At 38.0% G+C, this 19,400-nt stretch overlaps 1 protein-coding gene and 1 pseudogene across 1 annotated transcript in view; both read left to right on the forward strand.

Annotated features, from left to right (window-relative positions):
• The first annotated feature begins 5,641 nt into the window (after window positions 1-5,641).
• Window positions 5,642-7,333, forward strand: LOC149170340 (putative E3 ubiquitin-protein ligase ARI8 pseudogene; annotated as a pseudogene).
• A 1,126-nt stretch (window positions 7,334-8,459) lies between these two features.
• LOC149170341 (putative E3 ubiquitin-protein ligase ARI8) overlaps window positions 8,460-19,400 on the forward strand; it is a 14,883-nt gene continuing 3,942 nt past the window's right edge. The window contains exons 1-2 of the mRNA XM_089425524.1: window positions 8,460-9,170; window positions 9,480-9,989. Coding sequence (XP_089281650.1) covers window positions 8,460-9,170; window positions 9,480-9,989 — 1,221 coding nt within the window. The remainder of the gene's footprint in view (window positions 9,171-9,479; window positions 9,990-19,400) is intronic.

Here is a 19,400-nt window from a genome sequence, read left to right on the forward strand (position 1 = left end):
ATTATTATTAGAATCAACTGCAACTTATTATTAAGTAGTGCAAGAGGGCCGCTGGACTCGGATTAATTTTTCTCATATTTTTCCATATCTCTGTTAGTTCCAGCAAAAATAAGGATCTTGGACATTTGTGGCAACCAAATCCTTTAGATTGATTATACAGTCAATATTATTGTCTCTTATTAATATATTTGATGATTATTTATTTTAATAAAATGTGACGATTTATATTTATATTTAATCTGTGATTTTACCTAGGGTTAATCTTTGTTTTCAGTGGAAATTCATAGGTGGAAGCAAAGAGTTTAACTTGGAGTTTAAATTGTAATGCAAGGTTCAATTTTCATGAAGTGCTACTTTTGATGAATCTATCCAACATGTGGACTTGTCTTGTGGCCTGTGTATAGATAAGTGGATTAAAGCACATCTCCATGTCTAAGTAGTTCTTTTCCCTGGAAGATTAATTTTTATTATATCTATCATATTATTCATGTATATCTTTGTTCAACCATAATAAGGATGTTGGTTCAGGGCACCCAAATCCTTGTGATTGATTACTAGTTCAATATTATTGTATGCTGTAATATCTATTTTAATAAAAAAGTTATGATTTATATTTATATTTTATGTGTGATTTCATTTATCGAGGTTATATTAAATGGTCTTATGACATTCATGTATAAGTTTAATAAATTACATTATATCTTTGTCAATTTAATGTTTAAAGGGGTTGGATTCTATAGTGGGAAGCAACAAGTCCTTCATAGTTAGCCAAGGTTCAATTCTGGCTTAGCTTTGATTCAGTTATTCAACATGTTTTAGCACCTAGAGAGACTAGATAAAAATTGGTTTGTAATGCTTGCATAGATAATTGGATTAAATCGCATTCCTGTGTCATTTTAAAGCAACTATTCCACTGTAGAATGGCTAGTGACTTGGTGTTTTTTTAATCCACAGTTATAAAGGTCACCCATATAATTTAATTACCTTTTTCCATGGAAATGGTATATATGGGCACCTAGAAATTTCACAATTTCAAGCCTTCACTGGACATATATTGGCACCTAAAGATTTTAGTGTAATTGTGTTTTTTTTAAACGACCATTGCATAATACATAGAATAGTATCATACTCACCTCTACTGGAAGATAATTGGGCTGTTATTTCCTACTTACATCTAAGAACAAAACATCACCTGAATAAACTAAAGGAGTTTGTTTTCTATTCACAAAGTAATCAAACATTGTCATCTCCACTATTTGGGGAGGCTCATTTTCACATTTTCCTTCAGCTCTAACTTTCATTGGAAAACTTCAGATAGGAAGGCCCTAAATTATCTATCCAAAAGAGAAACTCATAGCATTGAGGAAAATAATAAATATAACATGTTAATCCATAAACAATAAAAAAAAGAGCTAGAATAGAGCACAAGGAATTATACAACTATTCCTTGCAGATTTTATCACTTAAACCAGAGATCTAAAACTGCATATTTCTGTGTATTTTTTTAATTCTTATTCCTTTCACATATTGCTTTTCTTGTCAGAGAATAGAATTTCACAAGCCTTTAAAAATACCATATGACAGTAATCTAAGATTTTACATATTTTTTGTTGCATTTGCCTTAGTCTCAAAAAAATATGTAAAAATAAATAAAATTGAGGAGAAAACTCGTCTCACTTGGTGCCAAGTAATCCCTCTTGTAACTTGCCTTGATGAAAGTTGTGGTTTACCACCCAGAGTTCATCCCAGAACCTTAGCACTAAGCATTGTTTCCAAATCAAAAGACAAACATCATCGTGGTGGACTATGACTACCTATCATACCCAAAAAAAAAGGAGTGCACAACCTATATTAAGTCAAATTTCCTAAAGGCAATAGAAAACCTTAGTAAGGACATTCAATTTCACATAACTTGATTCTAGTTTATGATTAAAACCATACTTGATAATTTTTCATAGAATCACACACTCTAAAGCCCCCAATGACTATGTTTTGTTTCACATTTCTCGTTAAATTAAAATAGATTTCATTTTGTTAAGGCATGTACCACCTGAATTCCATGAGTGTCATAGTGATGAGCCTCAATCCAAGACTTAATCTGCATGAGAAAACTAACCAACCTTTTTCAGGGTGGAGTGAAATTTTATTAGGTAGGGAGGAGCTCTTATGGGATATCCTTTTGGGAATCATGCAAGGATGTCTCCAAAGTGAATGCCACCACTTGAGAAGCACTCATTTTATTCACATTGATGGTAGCTTTACACACCCATCTATATATGAGATAGATAACTCCATTCTAGGTAGAATTATAGGCTCTTGGCATTGCCTCGAGGTGTGAAGAAAGAAAGAGACACAGAGAATCATATAATTTGGATGTAGAGAAAAGAGAGAAGCAAAATTTGATTTTAGAGAAAGAAGTGAAGGAAATGACATTCATTGTGTGCATTTGTGTTGCTTTTATTGTCATTTTTTTAGTGGAAATATGATGGGATTTCAACTTCAAAGGATAACTACCTTATATAATGTGGATCAAAATGCAACATCACAGTGGTAGAAATATCTTTAAACCATACACCCCCTTCTAAAAAGAACAAATTTAAAACAAAATCTCGTACAAATATCAAAACAATGAATCATGTGCAGATATATATAGTCTAACATCTAGTCCTTTCCAATTTTTTACAATTCCAGAGCTTCAGATATGTTGGAATGAGTTGTACAAATCTACCTTAATAGATATCCTTAGCAGAGTTTCTTCATAAACCATTGTTCCAAATAATTACTTAGCTAAGTGACTAGGGGTGTGAAGTTAACTTGGGTTCCTTGTCGTACTCACTTCCTCCTCTCCTTTGCCTGGATATGATCTACGTCTTGCCTCTATCTACTGAAATTTCTTTCCTCTTTAAGGCTTAAATTTTCCTCAAAACATGCCTTACCGAAAAAGGAAACTAGTTTGCATGCACTGGTTTTTCCATGCAATTTGATTTTGGTACAAGAGTTAACAGGACTTTGCATGAGTTTTGGATTGAAAATCATAAAATGGTGGAGAAACCATGAAGAAAATTTTGCATAGGACCATTGTAAGAAACAAACCTTTTATGAAAAACCAGTTTTTCACCAATAAAATGAGAATTAAAGGATAACTACCTAATAGACTATGGATCAAAATGCAACATCACATTGGTGGAAATATCTTCAACGCATATACCCCTCCTGAAAATAACAACTTTAAAACAAAATCGCATACAAATATCAAAACAATGAACCACATGGAGATATATAAAGGCTAACGTCTAAAACAATGAACCACATGGAGATATATAAAGGCTAACGTCTAAAACAATGAACCACATGGAGATATATAAAGGCTAACGTCTAACCCTTTCACATTCATCACAAATCCATAGCTTCAAATATAGTGGAATCAGTTGTACATATCTACATGAATAATATTTACATAGGTTTCCTTAACACAGTTTTTTTAGAAACAATTGTTCCAAATAATTAGGTAATTCATGAATGAATAAAGAATGCCAAATAAGCATTTTATGAAATAATTCTCTATTTGGGAAACTAAATATATAGAGGGCACCTTTTTGCAAGGATGTTTTTCGAACACAATTTGTCACCATAACCTAAATTTAAATTTATAGGGACCTAACAAAGCCCATATCTTTATTAGGATCTTCATTCCGACAAAGCCTTGTATTTAATGGTGTTTCGATATCTTGAATATACGAAGTAATAACGGTAGAGGAGAAAACTTCAAAATGCACATGTTAACTCTACTTATATTTCAAATCGCTTAAACAAGGAACAACCTCTCTTGTTCTCAGTAAGTAACGATGCCTCTTCCACCCGTACTACAAATATTCAATAAATGCTTCAAGCATACCTTTAAGGAAATAAAATAAAGGTTAAAGAAGAGAAAGGCTTCCTCCACAATGAGGTGATGCAAACAACTTCATAGTGGTATTAAACAGGTCTTCTGGCAATGAAGCGATGCTTGCATCTCCTTGAGGTGACTCTGTTGGGTTACTCAATAGTCTCACTCACAGCGGAGTAACACGACGGAATGTGTTTAACCCATATTATCAAAAGCTTGGTATACTTGTCATCTTTCTCCCCTAAGAAAACACTTGAGGTGTGATTAGACTTATGTTGATATGTTTCAAGCTAAGAAAAAAATAGAAGAGGTTATTCCTTTAATCGAGATAAGTGATGTTTAGGTTAACTTATTACTTGATGTTCGCATACTAAATCTATTAGTAATTATGTTTGAATATGCTCATTTAATTTTTCAGACAATCAACTACAAGAAATTAATTTTGATGTCCATGAATGTATGAAACTGAGTCACCACCGCCCTCTCAGTTCAGTCAAGTTTTCATCAAAATATACTCACCTCATTCAGTGGATGCTTTTGGGGACCAAAATCCCCCCAAAATGGGGGTGTATGATCTAGATTGGATGAGTATCTTCTTTTCCATTCATGTTGATGCTTTCAAATTAGAAAAAGTGGAGGAATCAATCCACAAGACTATTTTTTCCAGCAATGCTAGTTTGGAAAATTTAAGTCAAAAACATCAAGAGTCATTTTGAGACCTTAAATGAACATATTTTTCATTCTCGGCCTTACTATGGAATATGTAAATATATATGTAATAGGATCATCCTAATAATGAAGGGATTGCACGTGTAATGTGTGGATTGGTGTATATAGCGATGATGTATTCATTATGGATGGTATGGATGCTATTTCAATGTATGAATCTATTTGAGGTATTTTGAGGCATTTGTCTATTATTATCTATATTTGGGTTGTCATTAATGCTCACATTGTTGTACATTGTGTGAACTATTGAATTTTATGTATTTGACTTATAACATTTGGTATGAGAGCATATAATCCTAGGGTTTTTATACTTTAAATGAATCACTTTTACATTTTCATTACATTTTTTATGTGATACTTCAAATGGTGAAATTTTTGGCATATTTAGAAGAAATATAAAGAAAAATTTGGTTAAAATTTAATATTTTAATTCACTATACTTTCATATACTTTCATAGATATATTTGATGGATGTCAGGGTTTGTGATTCATTAATAATAACAACGGAATGTTTCGATGGCGGGGAAACCGCTTTACTTTGGGTTGTAAGCATTATTTTAAATTACGTCTAAAATCAACCGGATAATCACCCATGTCGGCTCATGAATGGTTTTTGGTATCTGCGCCAAGTTACATGAGTATAAATATCAGCCAAGCAAGGATTGATTTAGTACAAAAGGGTAAGGAGACACAGTTTCTTGACAACATTGCGGTTTAGCTTTAACCTGCTTGAACACGGTCAGAGAGTTTTGCTTCTGTGGATTCCGCAAGGCCCGGTCTAAAATCAACCGGATAATCACCCATGTCGGCTCATGAATGGTTTTTGGTATCTGCGCCAAGTTACATGAGTATAAATATCAGCCAAGCAAGGATTGATTTAGTACAAAAAGGTAAGGAGACACAGTTTCTTGACAACATTGCGGTTTAGCTTTAACCTGCTTGAACACGGTCAGAGAGTTTTGCTTCTGTGGATTCCGCAAGGCCCGAAATAAGCCTCATTCTCTGATCTACTCGAACTCGACCAATATGGCTTTATACGATGAAATGTCCGATAATGAGATATATGACAGCGAAAGCGATGAAAGGGAAAGCAACGAAAGCGAAAACGAAGATGAAGAATTGAGATATGAAAGCATGGTGGAAATAGCACGCAGTCGTCATGATGGCAATAAAGGACGTATGAAATATACGGTTTTAAGTCTGAACGACATTGGTGAGCGTCTGCACAATGCTACCAAAAGCGTTTCCACTGTGCTGGCTGTCTCGGAAACCGAGGCAGCTATTCTCTTGCGTCACTTCGGTTGGAATTCTGTTAATGCCAACGATCAATGGTTTGCAGACGAGGAGAAAGTGAGAAATGCTGTGGGCCTATTGTTGCAGCCGGACGATAAACATGAGACCAAAGAAGAAAAAATGGAGGAGTTAACTACCTGTCCGATATGTTTCTATGATTTCAAAATCAGAGACATGAAGTCACTCAAGTACTGCGACCATTTATTTTGCCAAGATTGTTGGCGAACTTTTATTCACATATCAATAAAGCATGATGGTGCAGGATGCCTCAACCTACGATGTCCACATCAAGGTCCACGATGCCGTGCCATTGTGAGTGAAGACATGGTTTTTTCTCTGGGGTTATCTGAGGAAGATACGAACAAATATAGAACCTATCTTGTGAGGTCATATGTTGAACAAAACAGTATGGTTAAATGGTGTCCAGCGCCAGACTGTGGCTACTGTGTGGAGGTTGACTCTGCTAATTCTAATGTAACTCATGAGGAGGTTGTCTGCAATTGTTCACATAAATTTTGCTGGAATTGTTTAGAGGAGTCTCATCGTCCAATAGGCTGCGACACAGTCAAAAAATGGATTGATCAAATTAATAATGGTGATTCACTCAATGCGTACTGGATATTTTGTAATTCCAAGCCGTGTCCAAAGTGTGATCGACCAATAGAGAAAAATCAAGGGTGTATGCACATGACATGTACGTCCCCGTGTGAATTTCAATTCTGTTGGTTATGCCTTGGTGATTGGTTTAAACATGGGTCTTGCAATCAATATAGTGCTGATAAGGTTGCAACAACATCAGGAAGAATTGATGCAGGGAATCAATCCAGGAATTTGGCCTCCGTCGATTCTAGGAAAAGGTTTGCAGCTAAAACATCTTCTTCGGATAGGTTGGTATTTTATATGGAAAGATGGAAGGCAAATGAAAAGGCAGAGGAAAAGGCGTTATCTGATCTGCAGGCTGTGCGAGAGGTAGAGATTAAAAGATTGAATGAGTGTAAACAGACGAGAATGAGTCGATCTGGTTTAACAGAGTTCAAATGTATGGTAGATGCATGGTTGCAGATAGCAGAATGCAGGCACATGCTTAAATGGACATATGCGTATGGCTATTATTTAACGCAGGCATCCAGCGATCATGATCAGGAAGCTGATATTGTTCGCAAAAAACAAATTCTTTTCGAATTCCTGCAAGGTGAAGCTGAAAGTAGTTTAGAACGACTTCATCATTGCGTTGAACGAGAGTTGCAAGACCATATAGAAATCGCCCTTAAAGCTGACGCTTATACTTCGACTGGGAAAAAGGCGTTGCGCGATTTTGATGACTTCTGTATCAGGCTTGAAAAGCTCAGAAAATCGACGGGCCAATATTTTGAAAACCTAATTCAGGCTTTTGAAAACAATCTCTCCGAAGTTAGTCCGGATTAATGCACCAGCAGGGTGCGCACGTGGAAGCAATTATTACTAGAACCAGCAGTCACTTAATATTAATCAGTGCAAGTTGGCCGCTGGACTTGGATGAATTTTTCATCCATCTTGATGCTTTCAAAGTAGAAAAAGTAGAGGAATCAATCCACAAGACTATTTTTTCGGGTAGTGCTAGTTTGGAAAATCTCAAGTCAAAAACATCAAGAGTCATTTTGAGACCTTAAATGAACATATTTTGCATTCTCGGCCTTACTATGGAATATGTAAATGTATATGTAATGGGATCATCCTAATAATGAAGGGATTGCATGTGTAATGTGTGGATTGGTGTATATAGCGATGATGTATTCATTATGGATGGTATGGATGTTATTTCAATGTATGAATCTATTTGAGGTATTTTGAGGCATTTCTGTATTATTATCTATATTTGGGTTGTCATTAATGCTCACATTGTTGTACATTGTGTGAACTATTGAATTTTATGTATTTGGCTTATAAAATTTGGTATGAGAGCATATAATCCAAGGGTTTTTATACTTTGAATGAATCACTTTTACATTTTCTTTAATTTTTTATGTGATACTTCAAATGGTGAAATTTTTGGCATATTTAGAAGAAATATCAAGAAAAATTTGGTTAAAATTTAATATTTTAATTCACTATACTTTCATACTTTCATAGATATATTTGGTGGATGTTAGGGTTTGTGATTCATTAATAATGACAACGGAATGTTTCTCCTCAAAAAAAAGGAGTAATAATGACAACAGAATGCTTCTCCTAGTGGGAGAAATAGATGGCGGGGAAACAGCTTTACTTTGGGTTGTAAGCATTATTTTAAATTACGTCTAAAATCAACCGGATAATCACCCATGTCGGCTCATGAATGGTTTTTGGTATCTGCGCCAAGTTACATGAGTATAAATATCAGCCCAGCCAAGATTGATTTAGTACAAAAAGGTAAGGAGACAGTTTCTTGACAACATTGCGGTTTAGCTTTAACCTGCTTGAAAACGGTCAGAGAGTTTTGTTTCTGTGGATTCCGCAAAGCCCGGAAAAAAGTCTCATTCTCTGATCTACTCGAACTCGACCAATATGGCTTTATACGATGAAATGTCCGATAATGAGATATGACAGCGAAAGCGATGAAAGGGAAAGCAACGAAAGCGAAAACGAAGATGAAGAATTGAGATATGAAAGCATGGTGGAAATAGCACGCAGTCGTCATGATGACAATAAAGGACGTATGAAATATACGGTTTTAAGTCTGAACGACATTGCTGAGCGTCTGCACAATGCTACCAAAAGCGTTTCCACTGTGCTGGCTGTCTCGGAAGTCGAGGCAGCTATTCTCTTGCGTCACTTCGGTTGGAATTCTGTTGATGCCAACGATCAATGGTTTGCAGACGAGGAGAAAGTGAGAAATGCTGTGGGCTTATTGTTGCAGCCGGACGATAAACATGAGACCAAAGAAGAAAAAATGGAGGAGTTAACTACCTGTCCGATATGTTTCTATGATTTCAAGATCAGAGACATGAAGTCACTCAAGTACTGCGACCATTTATTTTGCCAAGATTGTTGGCGAACTTTTATTCACATATCAATAAAGCATGATGGTGCAGGATGCCTCAACCTACGATGTCCACATCAAGGTCCACCATGCCGTGCCATTGTGAGTGAAGACATGGTTTTTTCTCTGGGGTTATCTGAGGAAGATACGAACAAATATAGAACCTATCTTGTGAGGTCATATGTTGAACAAAACAGTATGGTTAAATGGTGTCCAGCGCCAGACTGTGGCTACTGTGTGGAGGTTGACTCTGCTAATTCTAATGTAACTCATGAGGAGGTTGTCTGCAATTGTTCACATAAATTTTGCTGGAATTGTTTAGAGGAGTCTCATCGTCCAATAGGCTGAGACACAGTCAAAAAATGGATTGATCAAATTAATAATGGTGATTCACTCAATGCGTACTGGATATTTTGTAATTCCAAGCCGTGTCCAAAGTGTGATCGACCAATAGAGAAAAATCAAGGGTGTATGCACATGACATGTACGTCCCCGTGTGAATTTCAATTCTGTTGGTTATGCCTTGGTGATTGGTTTAAACATAGGTCTTGCAATCAATATAGTGCTGATCAGGTTGCAACAACATCAGGAAGAATTGATGCAGGGAATCAATCCAGGAATTCGGCCTCCGTCGATTCTAGGAAAAGGTTTGCAGCTAAAACATCTTCTTCGGATAGGTTGGTATTTTATATGGAAAGATGGAAGGCAAATGAAAAGGCAGAGGAAAAGGCGTTATCTGATCTGCAGGCTGTGCGAGAGGTAGAGATTAAAAGATTGAATGAGTGTAAACAGACGAGAATGAGTCGATCTGGTTTAACAGAGTTCAAATGTATGGTAGATGCATGGTTGCAGATAGTAGAATGCAGGCACATGCTTAAATGGACATATGCGTATGGCTATTATTTAACGCAGGCATCCAGCGATCATGATCAGGAAGCTGATATTGTTCGCAAAAAACAAATTCTTTTCGAATTCCTTCAAGGTGAAGCTGAAAGTAGTTTAGAACGACTTCATCATTGCGTTGAACCAGAGTTGCAAGACCATATAGAAATCGCCCAGAGTTGCTTCAACCTGCTTAGCCTCGTTTGCACTCTGTACTTCATCAAAGGGACAGCAGTTACCCTGTTCTTGTCTTTTTCTTTGGAACAACAGCTCCTCGTTTTTACCCCTTCCTCCACAGGAGAATGAAAACTATCAGCGGTTAAGTCTTGCATACTAATCCCACATATTTTGTTATAATTCTTTATTATTTTCCACGTTCATTATGCAAAAAGGTTCACAAGTTCCACTGAAAAGCCATTGAAATGATCATCAAAAACATACATTTTTAGTACTCCACACACCCCCCTGCTTACCCTGTTTCATGCCCTCATGAAAATTTTGTGGTTGACATGCAAAGCAGTGAGAGAATAGGCTGGAGAAGGAATCTCATGCGGAGGCCTACAACCGTTGTGAGTGACTAGGTAGTCAAAGAACTGGCCTATTTGACCCTCAAGCATCTCATATAGGGCTTGATATCCGGGTGCAGGGTGCCAGATAATTGGACTGTGGAATCTATATCCTAACCAGTATGGCCCTGCCCTCAAAATGCTTTCGCCATAGATGTTCAAACGGTTGGCAGCTAATTGAAAATTCTCATACTTAAATGGCTCCCTGAGCTGGATGTTTGGATTAGAGATAGAAAGAAAATATTCTAAACTTTGTCGAATGAGTGCCTCGTGCATGGGTCCTAATGTTTCAATGACACCCAGAGTTCTCATGAGGTTTCTATGTGATTTCCACAACTGTATTGGGTCCCTAGGATCAGCCCTTACCCACAAGTCTAGGTCATTTTCCTGCCTCTAGAAAGTATTATAGGTTTTGAACCATTTAATCTGATTAACCCCGAATGAGATGAATGCTTGCAATTGGATGTCTCCAACAAAAGGGCCAGGGTTCAGTTCAGTCTCCTGATCTAGCACGAGGTTATGCAAATAGAATTTACACAACAATCTCTGGACCTTCACCCCATAATGTTTACAACAGTCTATAAAGTCATTGACAATGTTAATTTGTATAGGGGCGCCTGCTTTAACAACTTTTATTTTTAATTGTAAGTACCGTTCCAGTAAAAACAGAGCATAGTTTTTGGCAGGGGCCCTACATGCTAAAACGTCATTGTATAAAGAACACAAGGTATCCATCTGCTTGATAACAGTATCTAGCCTACGAGTTACCTTTGCAACTTTCTCTTGTTCCTTTCGCCACCCTTCAAAGGCCTGGCTTTCGGATTGATTGACGTTCCTTAGTTGTTGTTGTAGTTCTTCATACTTCTCGCGAGGGACCATTTGCTCTCTAAGCCTTTCTGCTTCTTGCTGAGCCTGTTTCAATCCCTTGCGCAAGGTCACTATCTTTGGATCTCTTCTCCATGTAGTAGCGGAGGCGGGAGTTTTACCTGAACTTTCATATTGCGTTGTTTCGAGTTCAGGTCCCTTATCACCCCTGAGGGTGGTGCCTCCATCTAAATTTTCTTGTTGTCCGTTTCTTTTTTAACACGAATATCAGCTTGCTGCTGTTCCTTTTCAAATGGAACATTAGTCTGTTCCTCAGCATCATTTGGAACACAGTTGGATCTTCATCAGGGTTTTGAACAACAGGGCGATTTTTGGTCCTCCGCCTTTTTATCTTGCTGATTTTTACTGCAATGGTCATCTTTTTCTTCCCTGCGGTCTTCCTTACCCTTTGCCTCGCTTTCAGGATCCTAATCTGCTGATGGAGCTGGGCTATTATGCTCAGTAATCTCCGTTGTTCCTTTCGTAATTCCCTAATTTCTAGTGTTTTATTAGAAGGAACAACAGGTTGATTACTGCGTTTTGGGCCGTGACTAGTCTCTGGATCTTTCTCCTTGGGTGCTTCTTCACTGTTCTATTATGGCTGTTCTGGGGTAGGAACCCTAACTGGTTCCGTCACTTGTTGGGCAACTTCTTTTTCTATTCCTACTTCCTCTGGAATTTCCTCTGGTGCCTTGGGAACAAATTATTCCCGTTTAGTGTCTCTTATCTCCTCTTCATCATGAACAGGCAGATTTCCTTCTTCTGCCTCTTCTGTATGTGGTTTTTCAAATGCATTTTCTTCCTAGGGTTTTCCATGGAGGTCTAATGGAGTGGAAGGTTGGCCATACTCACCCATATTGGCCAAGACTGCGGCCAATTCATCTTCTCCCACTGGGTCCTGTGGTGGGCTCCCTTCCTACTGTCCCATTTCCTCCTCCTGCTTGGATTGTTCAGCTTCTACCTCAGAATGCTCAGCTTCGGTTTCAGAATGCTCAGCTTCTTCCTCATTTTCTTCTCCAGATTGCTCGGCCTCCTCAGCCTCTCCTTTCTTTTCTCCTTCAGCTTGCTCTACTTCTTCTTCTGGTCGTGAGGATTGCTCGTCCTCAATTTCTACTGTCTGGCTGGTGCTTTCCTATAGCTTTTCCAGCCTTCCTCGTATTCGAGCTAACTGGACTGATTTTCTATGTTTCTCTGGCTGTTCCGGTGTACCGATGTCATGCTTACGCTTTGCCGATTCTTGGCGTGTTTCTGGTTGTTCAGATGTGCTAGAAACATGTTTTTGTTTTACTAATTCTCTGCGTTTTTCTGGAGGGAGGTTCTGGTGTGCTTGTAGTATGTTTACGTTTTGGGGATGGTGCTGTCACCCTCCCCTCGATTATTGCAATTATCTCTTCCCAGCTGCTTTGCTGCTGGGTGAGGCTATGACTAACTATTAATCAAATTAACCTGTGGTGGCTCACAACTGACTCTACATGTTGTGCCTTTTTTAGGCTTCGTGCAACGTCATGAAGTAATGAATTCAAAAGTGCAGGTAGATTTACAGAGCATTTCTACTTTAGAACAGCTAAGAGTTTAAGATGTCGTGGTCTTACCACGTCTTTTCTCCCCTCGCAGGTGATGTAGCTTTGCACGGTTCTTGCTAATTCTGCCAAGGGTTCTCCTAGCGTTGCTGACAGAACTCCCTTCCCTTTAATCGTCAAGCTCTGGCCTTCGTCCTGGAAAATTTCCATGATCTTCTGTAATCTTTCCTTCTTTAGTGTCCATACAGGTCCGGTGGCTGGTAGTCTCGAGACTTCTGCGATTATATCATCGGTGACCGCTATCTGCTTCCCCCTTACTATGGAGTGATCCTCCTGCAGATTCTACAAGAATTCAATCGCCACTGTTTCATTAGACTCCTGCAAGCGGCTGAGATAAGTCAGCCACCCTGCTCTTTCCAGGATCTCCCGGGCAGCAGCGAAGACTGTCAACTCCTAAGGTTCCCTTCGAATTTCCCTTCCTCCCATGGTTTCACTGTGGATTCTCAATGGAACAGCAACTGCTTGCTGTTTGAAACACAGAGAGGGTAATAATCACAAGATTTCGAAAAAAACACAGAGTATGCAACAAAAATGGCTTATGAACAGCAACTTGTGTAAAAAAATAGAAATATCATGCTGTTAAGTTGTGCCATTCCCTAGTACACTATCTTTCCCGAATAGTGAGCTGACACATAACCCGGGGAATAATGAGGTCAACCTCCCCCCCATAATGTGATAGGCTGTCCCAGCCATCAAAGAAAGGAGTAGCACCCAATCTGCAACCAAGTCATAAAGGAACAGCATATGAAAATATGCCATGTTTAGAAAACAACGAATTACCGAAATCGAGGCATAAAGTTGGATCGCGTATTACGTAAGAGGCTGCTATGTTATGATGCGAGGCTGGGGGAGGATGTCTGTTGTACTTGCCAAATCTCAAGTGGTCATTGTCACCTCCTTTGCCATGATTGGTGGTAATAAATGTTCATGTGATATATAAGTCGGGAAATAATGTATGATTAGTGCCTAGGATATAAGAAACAAAAGAGTATTAGTATCTGACCTATTGGTGTAATCAATGTGACTTCAATACCATTAACAGTGCTCTGCTGCCGACAAGTGTCCATAACCTTGGCAGAGTTGTTTATTTCACCCTGGAACCATGACCCTTTATGTGAATTTTAAGGAATGTAATGTTGAAGTGTAGGCCATTATGCTGGCTTGGTAACCAGTTAGCCATAATGCCATTCACGAGGAGGGAGCGAAGAGTGGGCAGGCCGGCTTGTGATGAGACCTCCTGTTCCAAGGTTTGTTTATTTGATATACCTTTTGGACCATCCCTGGGTGTGGTGGCCATAGAGGGAATTCCACTTCACTTCCATCCTCATGATCATGGTAGGCTAGCTCTTGATGAGACCCCCTATCCTGCATTTGACAACTTATAATTCATCTTTTTTTTTTTCTTTTTCATAAAGCACTTTTACTTACTTATACACAAAGGGTGGTTCAACACTCCTTAAGAGTAGGAATGGTGGAAGAAGTCTTATCATCTCAGTAGGAAGATATAAACCCTTTGCTCTTATTCCTAAACAATAATCAAAGAGGATTAAAGGGAATGTCATGATAAAGATAACCAATCAAGGCAAAATTAGTAAGACAATGATAACAAAAGATGATGAATAAGTATGTCCTTCCTTTTGTCCTCTTACCAATACAGAGCCTTATAAAGATAATGATTTATAATTTGTTGATTTCAGTATGTTGTGATTTTATGTTCATTGCATAAGTGCATAGCTGTCTCTAAAAGACTTTGAAAGAACAGGAGCAAGAAGCATCCTTAATTTAGATTAGAAAAAGGGACAAGTTGTTTCACAAGGAGAGAAAAGGTATGTAGGAAGTGTTCCTTGTGGAAAGAGGAACAACAAAGGAGCATAGGTCTCAAAAGTGCAAATCTCGTTCCTTTTGAAAAAGGAACAGTAGAACACACTAATGTCGTACCTTCGAAAAAGGAATAGCAGAAAATAAAAAAAATGCTATCTTTCTTGAAAAAAAAAGGACAACAAACACTAGAAATGACGTTCCTTTTAAAAAAGGAACAACAACCATGAAAAATGTCGTTCCTTTGAAAAAGGAATAGAAAAAGATGCAAAAGTGTCATTCCTTTGAAAAAGGAACAGTAGAAATCAAAAATATGTTGCGCCTTTGGAAAAGGGACAGCAAACACACCGCTGTGTCGTTCCTTTTGAAAAAGGAACAACAAAAATCAAAATAAAATGTCGTCCCCTAAAAGGAACAACAAAAAATCAAGAATGTTGTTCCTTTTAAAAGGAACAGTAGAAAAATCAAGAATGTTGTTCCTTTTAAAAAGGAACAGTAGAAAAATCAAGAATGTTGTTCCTTTGAAAAGGAACAACAGAAAAATCAAGAATGTTGTTCCTTTTGAAAAGGAACAACAAAACATGCAAATGCCATTCTTTTAGAAACGGAACGGAAAAAATCGCAATCTTGAGGAAGAAAAGGAGCATCAAAAAATGACAAGAAAACATTTAGTTCAAGCATATGTACAAGAACGACTTAAAGAAAAGAACTTATGTACAAATTGTAAAAAGAAATGAATTCCTTAATAAATTATAGGTGAGGAAGACTTCTCTTCCTCTCCTAAAATCTCCATATCAATGTCTCGGCGTAGCTGCTGGCAGAAGGATTCCCAAGTGAGTGGTTTACGATAGAGATGAACTCGGTGGCCATTTGCTTTGAAGACATATCCAGAACCGCCAATGGTGATTAGAGTAAGTGTCCCATTGTCATGTACCTTCTGGATTTCGAATGGTCCCAACCAACGAGTCTAGAGTTTCCCAGAGAAATCCTGAAACCGAGAGTCGTACAACAGAGCCCAATCTCCCTCGTGGAAGACTTTGTTTTTGATGAGGGCATCATGTCATTTAACTCGTTGCTGTTGAATCAATGTTGTATTTTGTAGTTCAGAGAGCCTAATTTCATCCAATTCATTGATCTGCTGTATTCGATTAATTTGTGCCTCGCTTAGATCTAAGCCAACTTCCTGTGTTGTTCGTAATGTTTGGATTTCAAATTCTATAGGAAAAATGGGTTTTTTTCCAAACACTAATTGATAAGGTGAGTAACCAGTGGTGCTTCTCCATGTTGTTCTATAGGCCTAGAGTGCTTCATGTAGTCGGGCAGCCTAATCACACCTATGTGACGCAATGGTTTTTGTTAGGATTGATTCTATTACCTTATTGTTACTTTCTACTTGTCCATTCGCCTGTGGGTGATATGGAGTAGTGATTTTATGCTGGACATGATAATTATTAAGTGTTGCAGCTAATCTATTCCCAGCAAATTGTGGTCCTCCGTCTATAATTATTTCCCTTGGAAGGCCATAATGTACAAATAGATGGAACATGAACTGTATGACAGAGTCCTCTGTGGCTCTTGCAATGCTTCTGCTTCAACCCATTTGGTGACATATTCTGTTGCCACCAAGATATGTTTTCTGATTTGATGAGGGGTTGATGGGTCCAACGAAATCAAGAGCCCATCGCTCAAATGGTTCGATTACTAACTATGGTTTCAAAGGCATCTCGTCAGCTTAACCAGGACGTGCTGCTCGCTGGCAGCTGTCACAGGCTTGGACAAATTTCTTTGCATCTCTGAAAATCGTGGGAAAATAATATCATGTCTGTAATACTTTATGTCCAGTTCTATGCTCAGCGAAGTGTCCCCCACATGTTCCATCATGACAGGTTTTTAGGATGTCAAAGATTTCGTCTTCTCGAACACATCTCCTGATATGCATGTCTGCCCCTGTGTGAAACAAATAGCCCCCAATCCAGGAGAATTGAGTACTCTTCTTAACAATCTATTTGTGCTGATTAGGGTTAGGTGTTTTGGTAGTTTACCTACTGCAAGGTAATTGGCAACATCAGCATACCAGGGTGTTTGAGCTTCAACAACAAACAGATGTTCGTCCGAAATTGATCTTCAACTGCTACTGCATCAATTGGCTTTGGCATTATTGAGAGAAAATCAGCTATAAGGTTTTCTTTGCCAAGCTGATCCTTGATTGTGATATCAAATTCCTGCAATAAAATCAACCATCTAGTTATTCTGGCATTTGTGACAACCTTATTTGCTAAATATTTTATGGCGGAATGATCTGTATACAAAATAACAGGATAGCCTATAATATAATGTCTAAATTTATTGACAGCACGTATTACAGTTAGGAATTCCTTTTCAGTAACAGTGTAATTTAATTCATTAGGGGATAAATTTTTGCTGATGTAATAGATAGCGTATGGTTTTTTATCCTCTTCCTGCCCAAGGACTGCGCCAATGGCTGTATCTAAGGCATCAGATGATATCTGAAATGGCAAATCCCAGTTTGGTCCTCGAAGGACTGGGGCTGTGGATACGAGCTTCTTTAAATCCTTGAAAGCATGCTCACATTTTTCTGTCCAAAGAAAATCAACGTTATTAGTTAGTGCATATAAAGGTGCAACAATGTGTGAATAATGTTCTATAAATCATCTATAATAGCCAGAAAATCCAAGAAAGCTGTGTACCTCTGTTTGAGTAGTAGGAGTGGGAATAAGCAAAAGTATTTGGATTTTGGCCGGGTCTACCTGAATGTCGGCTGCTGAAACATAGTGTCCTAGAATAAGTCCTTCAATCATCATCATATAACATTTTTCGTGGCTTAAGCAAAGTCTGGTAGCTATGCAGCATTGTAGGACTTTTTCTAGGGTGTCTAGTGCTGGATCAAAATCGTCTCCATATGGTGTAAAGTCATTCATATATACTTCAAGTCCATCATTTATTAAATCTGCAAAAATGCTAAGGATAGCCCTTTGGAATGTGGCAGGAGCATTACATAGGCCAAAAGGTAGAACTCGGTAGGAAAATGTTCCCCATGGACAAGTAAAAGTAGTTTTGTCCTGGTCTTCAGGGGCAATCTGAATCTGATTGTATCCACCAAAGCCATCTAGGAAGAAAGAAAAGAATTTCTTTCCTGCCAAAGTATCTAGCACATGGTCTATGAATGGGAGAGGAAAGTGACCTTTTTGTGTTGCTTTATTGATTTCCCTGTAATCCACACAAATTCTCCATTTCCCATTCTTTTTTGGTACCACCACAAGCGGAGAGACCCATTTACTGTTAGATAAAATTGACATCTAAAAGTTTCTAAAGTTCAGCTTTTACCACATCCTTTAGATGAGGATTAAGTCTTCTTTGCGGTTGATGAACAGGTCTAGCATCCTTTTCTATATAAATGTGGTGTGTACACAATTGTGGATCGATTCCTTTCATATCAGGGTAATCCCATGAAAATGCTTCTTGATATTTTCTTAACAGATGGATGAGATTCGTTTCTTGTTCAGGTGTGAGAGTTGGCATTGATATTTAAAGTTTTTCCGGTTCAATTTCCACAATTTTACTATTTGCAATAGAAGTAGCAGGTATTGTTTGATCATGTGTATCTTTCAGAGGATCTTCTTCTAATTCATTATCAAATGCTGCTTCTATCATGTGACACTATGTGCAGGATCCGGATTCAGTTTGACTAATGAAGTTGTTAATGACATCATCTTTTGTTTGATCTTTAAAATCAAGTGCCTCTTGTATAGTCAATGGAGATCTAATGTTATCAGTAAGGTATGATACAGGGTGCTTGTTAGTTTTAATTATTGTGACACTTGGCTGCACTGGAGGGTATAAAACTAAATTCTTGATATCAGGTCATTTGGTTATGGTCATATTTCCTTGCCGGCAACCAATGTAAGCATGGCAGTGGTAAGCCAAGATCTACCTAGGATTAGCAGGTGTCCATCAAGTCGGGTTTTTGGATTAATTATCAGGAAATCGGTTGGATATTCCCAGGAATCTACAGAGACCATGACATCATCTAGAGTACCCTCTAGTCTAACTACAGATCGATCAACCAATTCTAACAAAGTAGAGGTGGGTGCTACAGATGTAATGCCGAGCTTTTTACAGGTAGTGGTTGTTAAAATATTGATTGCAGCTCCTAGATCATCTAAGGCATTAGACAGGGTCTGACCATAAATTTGAATAGTTACAATTGGATTTCCTTGGTCTTGATATTTAATGGGTGTTTCTTTCTCAGATAGTAAACCAGATAAAGTACCGACTACTTGGACTCTTGGATTAGTTGTTATATTCCTCCTTGGTTTCTTTATGTACAATTCTTTGATAGTTTTTGCATATATAGGAATGTCTTGAATGGCTTGGAGGAATGTGATTTTTATGTACAGATTTTGTAATTCTCCCAGAATGTCAAAGTCAGGATACTGTAAATGTCGAGGTATGACTAATCGTTCTGGGAATGGAGGAGAGGATGTGGTTGCTTGATTATGAGTCTGCTACTTATTTACATCCTCTTGTTGCAACTGATGTTCTCTTGATAACTGATCTTAAATATGAACTGTTTTATTTCCCTCAGTTTCAATAATACGTACATATCGTATACCAAAGATCATTACACTCCCTCAGGTCGGGTCCTATTTTTGGTGATTCTATGATTTGAAGAGATTGGACCAGTCTGTTATTTGGATTGGGGTTGGGTTGGGCTGGGAGTTGCAGTCAGATTAGACTAGGGATTTTGTTGTAAAGCTGGCAGA

This window comes from Pinus tabuliformis, chromosome 4_2 (genome assembly GCF_031772625.1).
Source record: "Pinus tabuliformis cultivar Carrire ecotype Pingquan chromosome 4_2, CPIR1, whole genome shotgun sequence".
In the NCBI taxonomy this organism is placed as follows: Eukaryota; Viridiplantae; Streptophyta; class Pinopsida; order Pinales; family Pinaceae; genus Pinus; species Pinus tabuliformis.